The sequence below is a fragment of the Otolemur garnettii genome, unplaced genomic scaffold (genome assembly GCF_000181295.1).
Source record: "Otolemur garnettii isolate 467f Iridium unplaced genomic scaffold, OtoGar3 scaffold00482, whole genome shotgun sequence".
NCBI classification, from domain to species: Eukaryota; Metazoa; Chordata; class Mammalia; order Primates; family Galagidae; genus Otolemur; species Otolemur garnettii.
In genome coordinates this window covers 35,298-49,329 of record NW_003852877.1, presented here as the reverse complement: position 1 = coordinate 49,329, position 14,032 = coordinate 35,298, and the positions used below count along the sequence as shown (strand labels likewise).

General features: G+C 41.9%; 1 protein-coding gene across 1 annotated transcript; it reads right to left on the bottom strand.

Moving 5' to 3' along the window:
* Positions 1–353: 353 nt before the first annotated feature.
* On the bottom strand, positions 354–12,491 carry LOC100942680 (bile salt sulfotransferase-like). The gene is made up of 6 exons (XM_003803729.3): positions 12,356–12,491; positions 9,888–10,096; positions 7,161–7,287; positions 5,882–5,976; positions 4,271–4,448; positions 354–1,129 (listed from the first exon to the last, which is right to left on the bottom strand). The coding sequence occupies exons 1-6, from the start codon at positions 12,489–12,491 to the stop codon at positions 1,017–1,019; spliced, it is 858 nt and encodes a 285-aa protein (XP_003803777.1). The 3' UTR covers positions 354–1,016.
* Between the last annotated feature and the right edge of the window lie 1,541 nt (positions 12,492–14,032).

The window sequence follows — 14,032 nt, the reverse complement described above, 5'->3', positions numbered from 1 at the left end:
TGAACATTAGGGACCCGGCCTGCTCTACTGTTGTGTCCAGATGACATGGACACATGTCTGTCTATGACAATTAGGTTGACAGAAGTAGGTGGTCATTGTATGGAGGTGGTCAGCTATGGAGGGTCTACTGCATCTTTATGAGGAGCTTCTATGCTGCAGGCATTGTGGAAAAAATTTTGCTGCAGAACACGCTTGCGTGGAGGTGTCAAGCATTGATCACTGTAGTGGTTTCTCTTCAAGATGGCATCACCCTTGTTACCCACCAGGCTTTTTTCCCTGCAGGAATTTGCTCCTAAGCTCAGAATAATAATATATTTTGGGAATACATGTGATGGGAAGAAAAGGAGACTTAGTTGCTTCTATAGTTTTATTTATTATTTTCATTATTATTATTGTTGGCTTTCAAATTTATCACTGTCAATGATTCTTATTTTGATAAAAATTTCTGACCAGGCTCTGTGGCTTATGCCTGTAATCTATGGAATCAGATAGGCTCAGGGAGGAGCAATATTTGAGGCCAAATGTTAGACATCCTTCTGGTCTCTACAGAAAAGAAATAAAGTAATTATCTGGGCATAGTGGTGCACACCTGTAGTCCCAGCTACTCACGCGACTGAGACAGGAGAAATTCTTGACACTAGGAGTTTGAGGTTGCAGGGAGGTATGATGACATCACTGCACGCTAGTCTCAGTGACAGAGCAAGACTGTCTCAAAAAAAAATTATATTTTGAATACACTTATGAATCATACTTAGATTATATCTGTAGCATTCTATATGTCTGAAAGACTTTTCAACAAGTTTGTAAAGCCACTGTAAAGTCTCCCACGGAGAGGGGACTGTGGTGATTTTTAACAAGAAAATAATCAAAGATACAAAGATTTGATCATTTAAAGCTCCAGGATGAAAAAAAAAGGGGGGGGGTTTATGCAATGACCCTAAATCATGCTCACATACAGGGACAGGACATGACAGGAGTATTCAGCATCCATGTAAGATCCAGAACTATCTCAGACATTATTCCCAGGGGAACAGCTCCCGAGGAAGATCTGCCATCTTCTCCTGGAACACTTTATCAAAGGCTTCAGCTTGGGCCACTGTGAAGTAATTTTTCCAGTCCCCAGTCATGCCTGGAAAATAGGAAATAGACATTCAGGTCAGGTGGGAGTGAGACCCGAACACGGCTCCTCCTTGGTGAGTTCTTTCCGACCACCACCATGGACACTGTGGCTAATACAGTGTAATGACTAGTGGTCCATTGGTGGGCCCTTGTGCCACCTGGCAGCACAACTGTTTACACTCCTGCCTGCCTGGAGGTGACTTCTTACCTCCTCCTCTCTCCCAGCCCCTCCTGTGCACAGTCTCTCCAGAGTCATGCCCACTATGTCTGCTGACAAATCCAGCATTGAGCCCCTTCCTACCACCTTGAGATCAGACGAGATCAAGCATGTTCAGGTTGCTATGGCTGTAGACCCACCACCCCTGTACCTACCACCCCATTCCAAACCAGCATCATTTCTCTCCTGAGTTATGGTGATAGACTGTAAGCAGTTGCTTTGCTTCAGATTGTTCTCCTGAATTAGTGAGTCTCAGACAGCAGCACGCTTGACCCCTTCAGAAGGGAAGATACAACCTGCCTCTTTCCTGTCCAAGTTCTTTCAGGAACCTTGGATTTCACTCTGTACAAGTGTGTCAGGCACCTGTAAGGCTCCCCCAGTGAACTGTGTCCCTGTGGCTCCTCTAACTCCATCCCGTGACGACCCATTTGTTCACTGTGCTCCATCACACTGGGACTTGAGATTCTGCCTCACAGTGGGCAGGTGTCCCCACTGCTCTGGCCTCGTGCATTTCCATGTATTGCTCAGACCATGTGCATTCCCTGTCTTCTCCTTGGAAAGCTGTTCTCCCAGATGTATCTATGTCCTGCTTGTCTTTTTCCAGTTTTTGCTCCAGGGCATCCTTCTCAATGAGGTTCTCTCACCACCTAATTTAGAACTGCTAGTCCCCATCCTGCTGTATTTTACTACATAACACTTTCCTGTAGGATGGACTGTATGCATTTGTGTCTTGTGACTGTGTGTAAAGCATGTTTCTGTAATACATTATATACAAGTTTTCTAAAGTCCCGACTTTTATTTGCAATTGTGAAATATTTAGTGTTTCAAAGAAGGAAAGACATATATTAAGTACTAGAGGAATACTTGTTGAAAGAATGAATAAAAGAATAAAGCAATGAAGGCAGGACATGGTGACACAGGCCTGTAACCCTAGTTAGTAAGGTGGCTGTGCTAGGAGAATGATGAGAGTTCAGAAGTTCAAGGCTATCCTGTACAATGTAGGGAGACCCCCATCTTCACTAAAAATATGAATAAATAAGCTGCATGTAGTGGCTTGTTTGTGTAGAGTCCCAGCAAGTCCAGTGATTAAGTTGGGAGAACTGATTGAGCCCAGAAATTTGAGGCTGTAGTGACCTATGATTGCAACACAAAACTCTAGCCTGGGTGATAGAGTGAGACTCTAACAAACAAAAAAAAATATTACACAATTTACTAATATTTTGCTTTTGAATAGAAGAGGGAAACAAAAATACCTGAGAGCTTCCATGGTTAAACAATGGTGTGAATTTGAAACTAAAGATTTTCTTGTCGGAAGTCCTACTCTTTATTACAAGCTTATCTCATTATTTTATATAGTGCCTGGTCCACTACATGCAGCCTATTTGTTCATATTTTTATTGAAGATGGAGGTTTCCCTATGTTGCCCAGGATAGCCTTGAACTTCTGGACTCTCACAATTCTCCCAGCACAGCCACCTTACTAACTAGGGTTACAGGCCTGTGTCACCATGTCTTGCCTTCATTGCTTTATTCTTTTATTCATTCTTTCAACAAGTATTCCTCTAGTAACAAATTATTATTTATATAAATCATGATGTAGTTAAATAGGTAATATACATAACAGATAATTATACCTAATTTAATTATATATCATATAAATATAAAATATAAACTTATGTAGTAGAAATGATAGAGGAGAACATCTACTGTGTAACTAGTGTCCTATAAACGTCCATTGCTCTTTCATGTCCTCTCTTTGTCTGTACGTGTGTGTGTGTCCACGTTTCCTCTTCTTCTAAGGATGCAGGCATACTGTGTTAGGATCCACCCTAAAAGGCCCATGTCACTTTGCCTTCCATGTCCCAACCTCCATGTCCTTCTCACATGCAAATTACAATCTTAGCATCCCCAAAGTCCTAACCCATTCTAGCATCAAATCTAAGTCTAAAATCTGCTGTAAATATCCCCTAAGTCTCATAGAGGCATGAGTGAGATTTGAGGTATTCATTTGGAGACAAAATTCCTGTCTAGCTGCTAACCTGAGAAACCAGACACATTACCTGGTTTATTAGATCTTATTAGATCTACCTTAATAGATCTTATAATTCCAAAGAGAGTAATTTGAAACAAGAATGAGGTCATGAGACCCCAGGAATCCACACAACCCAGCAGGGTCAATTCCATTAGATGTTAGGGCGTAAGATTGACTTTGGTCTCTGTTCTACTGGATGACTGAGACAGCAGAGGCCCTGACCTGCTCAAGGTCCTTTGATGCTTTATAATCATTTGATTACTTGCTTCCATGAAGCACTATTACACATATATTTGAAATGTAGGATTTGGAAAAAAATTGATTCTTGACCTGTGCACAAAATATATTTCCGTTTGTCTTGAGCCCAAGTGAAGAGAGGACATGGACAAGTTTTAATCACATGGTCCTCACAATGTCAGATAGCAAAGCCTCTCCTCTCCTTTTTCCAGCTAAGTCAACCCTTCATTTGTGCCTTTCTTAAAGATAGTTTCCTACATTAATTTCCCAATGGGGTAGCTCCTGAATGACCAACCCAATTTCTGTCCTCCGTCCCCAGGTCAATCACAGCTTGCAAGCCTGGCAGGAGGAGCTGATTAACCTGGTCACTCTTCGTAGACCGAACACCCTCCTGTGTCAGATTTTGAGGAGAGAGAATCTTAATGATTTCTCATCACTCAGGTAACTTCTCATGATGGCTGAACTTTATCCAAGTGCCTTCAGCCACACCAGCACCATGATAAGAGACCCCCTAATGAGGGGACAGGAGAAATGCTCTAGGGGATGAGCAATTTGCATTTAATACATTCAAACCCTCCTTCATCTCAGCTATTAGCACCTGTTGTAAGCACAAGAAAGCCCTCCATGTATTCAGGGACATTTTGAAACCAGAGCATTTTCTCTTACCTTTTCTCAGAAGTGGGTTTTTGTGAACTAAATAAGCATCATCCACCACTGAGAAATTAGACATCTTGTTTTCTCTCATGGCCTGGAAGGAGCTATTCTTAAGAATTAGGCTGAGTTCTTCTGGCTCTACCTTCTTACCCAGGAACTGACAGATCTTCTCCACAGTTTTCTCTGTGTCCTAAAAGAAGGAAAAACAAGAGAGAGGATGTGAGAGAGAAAGGCAACAGAGAAACTAGGATGAGAAGCAGGATGAGGATGAGGAGAGGGAAGAAGAAGAGAGAAACAAGACACAGAAGGGAGAAGTGATGAAGTTGGATGCAGCCAGGAGAAAGCAGAGAAAAAGGTAAAGAAGAGAGAGCAGGAAGTATGTGAAAAATGCCAGAATCCTTTTGGATTTCTCAGTCCAGTCGATTTTTGGACAACATACCATTAAACAAGGCCTAGGGTTTCAAGAGAGACTGGAGAAGGGCTCCTAAATGATGATTAGGACTAAAGAAGGAGCAAATCAGGGAGAACTTGACAAAGATTTAAGGAACTGATTTCAACTCCTGGCTGTGCCATCAAACTATACTCTTACTCATAACTGACATTTAAATGATACATAAAGTTTTATAAGATCTTCTTATATATCAATAGAAAGTACTTTCTAATGAATCCTCAGAGATTACGATCTGAAAATAGCTTTTTATACTAGAAAGGCTTCCCTGTGAATCATAGACTTTGAGAATTAAAATGCTTAAAAAATTTTTTTTTAATTTCACAAGCCCCACAATTTCACGTAGCCACACAAGGGTGGAAACAGCTAAAATTGAAGTTCAGTGTGTGAGTTGAAAGGAAATTACAAGAAGTTATGGAATCATGATCCGAGGGACTTAAACATGTTAAGAAAGGTTTCCTGATTAAAATGGATTCATGCTGAGGCCGTCAAGGGATTTGACAGAGGTGGACAGAGGAAAGTGACCGGGAGTAATGCTTCTCAGGTGGAATCAACATCCAGTGTTTATGTCACTGTCTCTTTCTACAGGATGCCACCAATAGGTCAGATTCTTTCTGCTATGGTCTGCTAACCCTCACTGGTCCCGAGCATCACTTGATAGCTTCTCCTGTCTCTCAGTAGCCCCTCCAGTCCTCAGCATCTCAGCACATTCATGCTGGTTGATCTCATACCTGCATTTCTCTTCTTACCACTGAGGTTGAGATGTCAGACAGTTGGACACATCGCTGGAACTGACTGGAACTGACCTGAACTGTTCTGTCCCTTCGCCAGGGTCCTCTCATCACTGGGTCATCAGTAGCACCATATGTCCTGCCCACAAAGCTTTTTACAACCACCAGCGAGTGCATATGCCATGGTCTTCTGCCTGAATACCTGGAAAACTCCTTTAGATAGTTGAAGAGAAAGTGAAGAGGAACATGGAAGAAAAACATGAATGGTGTGAAATGGCAACTAGAAGGAGGGCAATGAAGACCAGGGAGCTAATCCCACTCTTAGTGCCTCTTTTCAAGGCTAAATTTTGACTGAGAAGGAGGAATGGAGACACAGAGAGGGACGTCAGAGGAAGAGAAGTTGATGGTGAGAGGGTGTGCACCAACGACTAAAATAATGGTTACCCGTTTCAACTCTTCATAACTCAGCATCAGGAAGTTCTCCCTCTCTCTCATGGACACCCAGCCACGAACATGGTCAAACCATGACCCAAATGGCACTGCATATGAGGAGGCAGAGAGACAGACAGGTTAATTCCACCTTTTAGGTTCACTCCCCCAACAGCTTTATTACAATATAATTGACAACAAAAGTTTGTAAATATTTACAGTGTACAATGCAATGTTTTGATTGATGTATACATTGGAAAGTGATAATATGGAGCTTAATACATAGTCATCATGTAGGTGTCATTATTTTGATAGTGGGAACATTTAAGATGTATTCACTTGCCTTTTTCATGTACATAATTACGTATCTGTATATGCACATATGTATTGCAGTATATACAAAGAGCCTCAACATACACCAAGAGCTCTCACAAGCCCTTTTCTTAGCTTCAATCATTATTGGTAGATTGGTATTTTTTTTTTTACACTGAGAGGGTTTTATTATTTGGCAAAAGTAATAGTTCCCAAGCCAGAATGTGCTGATATATTATTTTGAATACACCTTATTTCATCTGTTTCTCATTTCCGTCCAACTGTTTGGTTTTAGAAAACTCCCACACATCACAGCACTTCAAGGTGAGACACACCTGCGATAGAAGCAGTTTGGGGAGTGAGGAGAGACGCTCTCCATCTTGCACGGTTTGAATCCAAGGTTATGAATGGCTTCTCTCCAGGCTGCTAGAGCTCCAGAGACAGATCACAGCGGACACAAGGGACTCAGAATGCACTTTTGAGAAAAAATTGCCAAATTACAAGTGCTTGAAAAAGCCCAGGGATTCTGCACAACTAAAAGTACAGAGATTCCAGAATCAAGCAAACCTTTTCAGACTGATAGAAACAGAGGATTAAGGGAGTTTTGAATAGAGGCATTTTCTGAAAAACAATGTCAGAAAGTTAAACGGTCAGGATTATGTTGTCTGGGAAGGTAATGAAAAGCTGACGTTCAGGAAGTCACAAATTTGGAGAGTGGAGAAGAAGAATATAGTTATCTGTGACAGTACGAGAGTTGTTAGACTCAGCAAATAGTGTGGATGGTTTATCAGGGACAAGCTGAGGGGCTGACTAGAGCTCTGCTGCCACAAAGAATAGGTGGACTTTGCAGATTTGGATTCCAGCGGTGACAGATCCTTGTAAGCCCAGGGCTGGTGAGAAGTAGATACAAGGTGGGTGGCAGGGGAGGTTTGAGAACGGACTCCGCGCGCCCCCTAGCGTCCATATTTTACAGCACACTCACCATTTCCTTCCAGGAAACATTCAAGAAATTGTTTCACTGACTTGGGTTTCTTAGCGAAATTCACTGAACTCCAGTAGAAATAACCAGATACAATAACATCTTTGGGATTTCTGATGACATAAATCACCTTAATGGGAAAATAGAATGACAAATCAGTACATTTATTCCCACCTTTGGAAATCTTCCTAAAAATGGCAAAAAAACCATTCTTAGAATATGTCTATTGAATATTAATGAATCTTTTTAATTAATGACTTTATGCATTCATTAATAAAATGTAAAGTTTCTATGAAGTAGTCACTGCTCCAGGATCATAACAATGGAAGAGGACAGCATTGCCCTCCCCTCTGGGGTATATGAGTCTATTCACAATGTGAAGGAACTGGAGGGTTTTAAACTGTGAGAAGCATCATATTTGTGTAGATAGTTTAAAGATCATTAACAGGAGGATGATTTAATACATTATGGTGCATTCATAGATATATAGAAATATATATCCATATGTACATCCAAGACCATGCGTGATTCTCACAGACATCACATTGAATGAAGGAAGTCAGGCATCCAGCATTCATACAGCATGACTCTACTTGTATGAAGTTCAAGAACAAGCAAAACTAAGCTATGAGTTTAAGTCAGGGAGTGTTGACATCTGTGTGTGGACATTGGTGAAAATACTCATCAAGCTAATACTTAAGATCACTACCCACAAACACACACATCTACTCACATACACAAGGAAGATTAGTCGGCATTTGAGCATGTGAATTTTCCTTTGGATTCTGTACCCACTCTCTTTGTGACATTATTCTAGTCCTCATGTCTCTCTAGTCTTCAGTCTCCTCACACAGGGATTTACCAAAAACTATAAGACACATGTAAAGAGGCATGTTGTGACAAATTCTTTGTGTTACCACACAAGGTACAATTTCTAAGAGAGGAGACTGTTATGTGAAGTTTGTCCACTTGATTTCAACTGAAAAACATTAAACAATTCACAAACCAATAAAGACCTAGGAAAGCCTGTTTCTCTTTCCTTCCTCCCTCTCACCTTCCTCCCTCCCTCCCACCTTCCTCCCTCCCTCCCTCTCTCTTCCTTCCTTCCTTCTTTTGTTTTCTTTCTTCTTTTTTAATTTTATATATTTTAGCAAAGCAAGATTCTAAAATTGGTCTGATATATATGAGATCCTGGAACAGTTGTTCCTTTCGGTGATCACTGTTCAGCCACTGGGGAGATCCATGTGGCTGCTCATCTGCATAGACAGCTAACACACAGTAACACACAGAGGTTGGAAAAACTATCCACCACACCAGAGTGATCTCCCTGGATTTAAGCATTGATTGAAATGTGCTGGTTCTCATGTGAACAGCTCTCCTTCTTCTCAGTGGCAAGAGGCACTTAGTGAATTAAGATTTGCTCACTGTTTATTTTAGAATGACACAAAGGGGCTTATCTAGTATACTGAGCTCTGACAATTAAATTTGAGAACTACAACAAGGTCTGACAATTAAGGTTCAGAACTAGCCATCCTTCAAAAAGTGCTACATCCCTCATTGCTGAACATCACTAGGGTCACCTTGGAAGGCTCCCCCTGGGAAGGTTTGTACTGATGCCAGTGCTCAGTCTATGTTTCAAAGCAAGTTTGGAATTCTTTTTCTGGAATGAACATTAGAGTGCTGTCATCTTACCTGTAATGTCCTAAATCTCATCAAAACGTCTTCCTTTCAGTATTTTCTTTATCTTTAGGTAAAGAAATAACTCAATAGAGGCCAGATCTGGTGAGTAGGGAGAGTGCCCAGTACAGTTATTTGTTTACTGACTGAAAACTCCCTCATAGACAATGCCATGTGGGCTGATGCATTGTCATTTTGTAAGAGTCACATGGTATGGGCCAACATTTTCAGTTAAAATTGTCCTGTTTCTCCACTGATGTTTACTCGGACTGCTATACTTCTCACAACCAGCTAATGGTATTGACTCATAGTTCCATGAATTTGTGCAAGGGTTCCATCAAGGGTTCCATTGGTTTTGTCTGCTCATTACTGGGCCCCTGGTCTCTTCATTCGTGATGATTTCTCTGTACTCTAATAACCTGTCATCCACGTGTACACTGCCACTTTCTTCATGACATTATCCCCATTCACTTGGACTAACATGTCCCTGATTTCACTTCCACTCTTACCAACTTTACAAGAAATTTAATGTTTGTTCTTTGCTCTAGTGCAAACACTGAGAAACTCGTGATGGCACACAAACACACAATAACAATAAGAATGCCACTCAGGAAAATAGCACCACACATCCACACAAACACAGCTGTGAAACACTGATATACCTAAGTTGTCAATCCTTCCCAAGTTGTTTGCAAAGTCCTGCCAACATAAGTGCATAGTGGCAAGTTCAGGAATTTAATTCTCAGACCCTTTCATATAGAACAGTTGTATATTCTAGCTGGGCTTAAAATATGTTTATCTAAGGTTCTGCCATCATCACGTCACTTTGTGCCTGGCTTGTATCTTGCTGGCATATTATGTGGAATGGTTTCTATGCTTGCACTCAGCTACAGTTCGTGGAACAGCCACACTGGCATCACCTAATGCAGAATCTCAGGTCCCATCCAGACCTACTGAATGACAATGCATTTCAACAAGGTCTCCACATGATTTACAGACAAATTAACATTTGAAAGGCATTGGTCCTACATGTTTTGATGATGGTGCACTGACCTTGGCCTTGGAACTGAAGAAAGACTTGGGGAAGAGATGGATGGGGAGGTGGGAGGTGAGCAAGCGTGGGCCCTCCTTCTTATTTGCTAATTCAAACCCAGGGTCAGTCTCTATCCAGGGTGAGCGATCCCAGATTGGCACAGACTGAACCCACTTGGGATCCCCCTTGGAGTGAATCAGGCAGAGAATCTCCATTAACCAGTGTGTTCCTAGATAAAGAGGGGGAAATGATGGTCACTCCAATCTCATTCTTTTAAAAAAAAATGGTAAAATACACATAACACACAATGTACTGTTTAATTATTTATTTGTAGAGACAGAGTCTCACTTCATTGCCCTCAGTAGAGTGTTCTGGTGTCACAGCTCACAGCAACAACCTCTAACTCCTGGGCTTAGGCGATTCTCTTGCCTCAGGCTCCCATGTAGCTGGGACTACAGACGCCCACCACAATGCCCGGCTATTTTTTTGTTGACGTTTGAACTCACCACCCTTGGTATATGGGGCCGGCATCCTACTCACTGAGCCACAGGCGCTGCCCACAATGTACTGTTTTTAAGCATACAGTTTAGTAGTGTGAACTATGTTTCTGTTGTTGCACAACCAATCTCCATGTTTGTAATCTTGCATAACTGAGACCCTATTCATATTACACAACAATTCCTCATCTCCTCCTCCCTCAGCCCTGGTGACACCTCATGTAAGTAGAACCATACAGCGCATTTTTATGACTGGATAACTTAATTTAGTGTAATGTCCTCCAGGTTTATCCATGCTCTAGCATGCATCAGCATTTTCTTCCTTTTGAAGGAGGAATCCTATTTCTATTGTATCTACATGCCACAGTTTGTTGATCCCTCGTCTGTCAGCGGGTCTTTGGATTCCTGCCATCTTTTGGCCATTTGCTGAAGTCTTTGAGTAAGTCCCCATTGCTGTTTGTTTTTCAGGGTTCTGCCACTTGCAGTGCCTTTGGCCTCAAACTGGCCTCTTTGCAGACTCTCACCCCCCGGCCCCACTCCCATCTAGATATGACCTATGTCTTCTAGTCCCTTGGATTTGTCAGGCCCTTTTTCAATTTCTGACCATCACCCAGGATGCTTCCTCTTTGTGAAAATATCTCTTCTTACTAAGTAATCTCGATTTCATTCTTTCTATTGCACTTTAGATTCTGTTCCTTTTGTTAGGATTTCAGTGGTCATCCTTCTGCTTGCTTGTGGGGGATTGGGTGCATGCCAACCCCGACCTGGTTTGAATGCTGGCTGGGAAATTGATGCTGATAATTTTCTCCAATATACAAAATCTGAAAATGTCCGTAGATGGCTTACATTCACTCAGGCTGAGCAGTCTGAGAAAATGCAGCACCTTCCTGGCTTCATTAGAAGGCTTTTATTAATTTTTAACAAAGGTGCAAATGATAGGGTTGAAAGAATCTTAAGTTTTCTAGAAAGGCTGGATAAAGAGAAAGCCAGGACAAGTGGTAGGGGTTAGTAAGCAGCCCACAGTGCATGTGAATGGAGACGGAGGCAGAAACTAGTTCTAGTCAGGCCAGCGAAGTCAATCAGGTTTTCTAAATTAACTACACATTCAAAGAGTTTAATGCTTGCCAGCTGCTGACCTGAATGCATAGGCCTAGTCTGGCCTGTCCAGGCCCCTCTGGGTTCTTTCCCTCTTCCATGGTTTTAAAGAAACCCAAGGGATTGTCTGCCTGGCTGTGTTTTTCTGAATATCCCACAATTGAGGTTCAGTGCTCCACTGAGCAGAGTCCACCTATCTACCTTCCACACCTGCTGATACACACACCTGAATCAGCTTTAATATTCAGTCCTCTGGGTTCTCCCCCTCTGAACACTCACTTTACTGTGTAAAATTCATTCCCTGACTGAATCCTTTTCTTTGAACTTACATGGTACTAGACATTCCCCAACCCAGGCCAGCTAAAACAGCAGTGATAACTGCAACAAGAAGTAGCTGGATGTTGTGGCCGGCACCTGTAGTCCCAGCTACTTGGCAGTCTGAGGCAAGAGAATCTCCTAAGCCCAGGAGTTGGAGGTTGCTGTGAGCTGTGATGCCACAGCACTCTACCAGGACGACAAAGTGAGACTGTGTGTCAAAAAAACAAACAACCCCCCCCCCCAAATCTGTTCTAATCAGTACCTGAGGAGGTGGCTCCTGCCTGTCATCCCAGGCAGAAGTGTGAGGTTGGCTTTTTGACCAATGATTCAAGTCAGCCTCAGCAATATAGTGAGACCCCATATCAATAACAAATAATTGTTTTTAAAAAAATTAACTCAGCCATGGGGCTCAAGACTGTAGTTGCAGCTACTTTGCAGGACTTTGGGGCTGCAGTGAGGTTGATTGGGCCACTGTACTGCAGCTGAGCCACAAAGTGAGTAGAAAATCACTCCTGTCTGTACCCAGATAATGAGGAACACAGAAACAGCCTTTCTCGGTTCAGGATTCTGTTCCTTACCTGATTTGGGGAAAGTCACTGTTACTACATCTTCATCCTTCATGACAAACTCTTCTCGTGCTTTTCTAAGGATTTCCGGACTGTAGAAGACCCGCGGGAAAGGGATCCCTTCATACCATAAGTTGTCGTCTGACATGATGAGCAGGTCCTTGTTGTGGTGTGAGGGTTTCAGCTACAGACACTGCTGAAGGCTATGGCACCTTCTGGTGAAAGGTTCTGGACCCAAGGATAAAATCATTTCCAGACACAAGACGAAAGGAAGACAGACATCCAATTCATGAGATTAAAGCGGCTATCATTCCACCTGGAGTGTAGATAGGCTGAGATTCCTGACTAAGGAGAAATTCACATGTGGCCTATGGCAGACAGGGATTTTAAAGCGTTAAGGCAGCTAGGATTGGTGGCATTTCTATTTCCTGGGAGGGACATGTGTGTGGCCCTTCCTGGGTAGGCCATGAACCTGACCCTGCCTGGGTGGGGCAAATTTATTTGGGCAGGTACACTTGATTCTGGCAAGTTAGGTTTTCTAGTAAAGAGAAAACAATCATTAATTTCTGCCTACTTATGGCAATGTTGGCTTGCTGATTCAGGGAAGTAGGTATGGTGACCGACAGCTACAAGTTTAATGAAATTGAGAAATTATGAACTCAATAAAACATTGTGGAGGTAGTCTGAGTTTAAATTCATGGGCGTGAACTGCAAATTCAGTGACAAAAATGCAAGGACATACAAATATGTGCACATTTCAAAATATTTTAAAAGCAAGTCTCAGTGGCTCACGCCTGCAATAGTGTGACTTTGGGAAGCTGAAGTGGATGGATTGCTTGAGCTCAGGAGTTCAAGACCAGCCTGAGCCACAGTGAGACCCCATCTCTCCTAAAAATAGAAAAAAACTAGGTGGGCATTGTGGTAAGTGTCTATACTCCCAGCTACATGGGAAGCTGGGACAAGAGGATAACTTGCACCCAAGAATTTGAAGTTGCTGTGAACTAATGATGCCACAGCATTCTACCCAGGGTCACATTGTAAGACTCTGTCTAAAAAATTATAATGATAAATATATTTTCAATAAGCTTTATTTTTTATGAATAAAGATATATAGAGAAATTGCAAAGTGAGTACAAAGTGTTCCTATAGTTTCAGATTTCCTTAACTTTTACCGAATCCTAGGAGGATTTTTCTTCTCCACAATGTCATCCAGGACATCAGATTACATATAACAGTCAAGTCTCTTTAGGTTCCTCTTGGCTGTGACAGTTTCTCAGACATTCTTTGTTTCTGATGTCCCTGACAATGTGGAGGAATCTTGGTCAGTTGTTTTGTAGAATGTCCCCTCAGTGGGATTTGTTGGCTGTTTTTTCTCACAATTAGACTGGGTTTGTGTATTTTGGAGAGAAAGGTCATAGAAACAAATGCCATTACCATCACTAAAAATCAAGGGTACTTCCTATCAACATGGTCATCTGAGGTCACGTGATTCAGATTTCCCCATTGTGACTTTCCATTTCCCTTCCTTCCTTTCTCTATCTAGAATTCAAGTCAGATCTAGACTTGAAGATCGTCATAAGATCACATTGTGTAAACCCCAATCAAGAAACATTCTGAAAATACTAAGTGTGTCCTCTTTAAATTGTCACATGGTTATGAAAACAAGGAAAACTGAGCCCACATCTCAGA

Bases quoted from the DNA above. Each gene is read 5' to 3' on its own strand.
- LOC100942680 (XM_003803729.3), bottom strand. From the start codon at position 12,491: ATGTCAGACGACAACTTATGGTATGAAGGGATCCCTTTCCCGCGGGTC. The intron at 10,097-12,355 runs GTAAGGAACAGA...CTCTTTATCTAG, and splicing joins AGTGACTTTCCCCAAATCAG to GAACACACTGGTTAATGGAG. The intron at 1,130-4,270 runs GTAAGAGAAAAT...CCTATTTTCCAG, and splicing joins AAACCCACTTCTGAGAAAAG to GCATGACTGGGGACTGGAAA.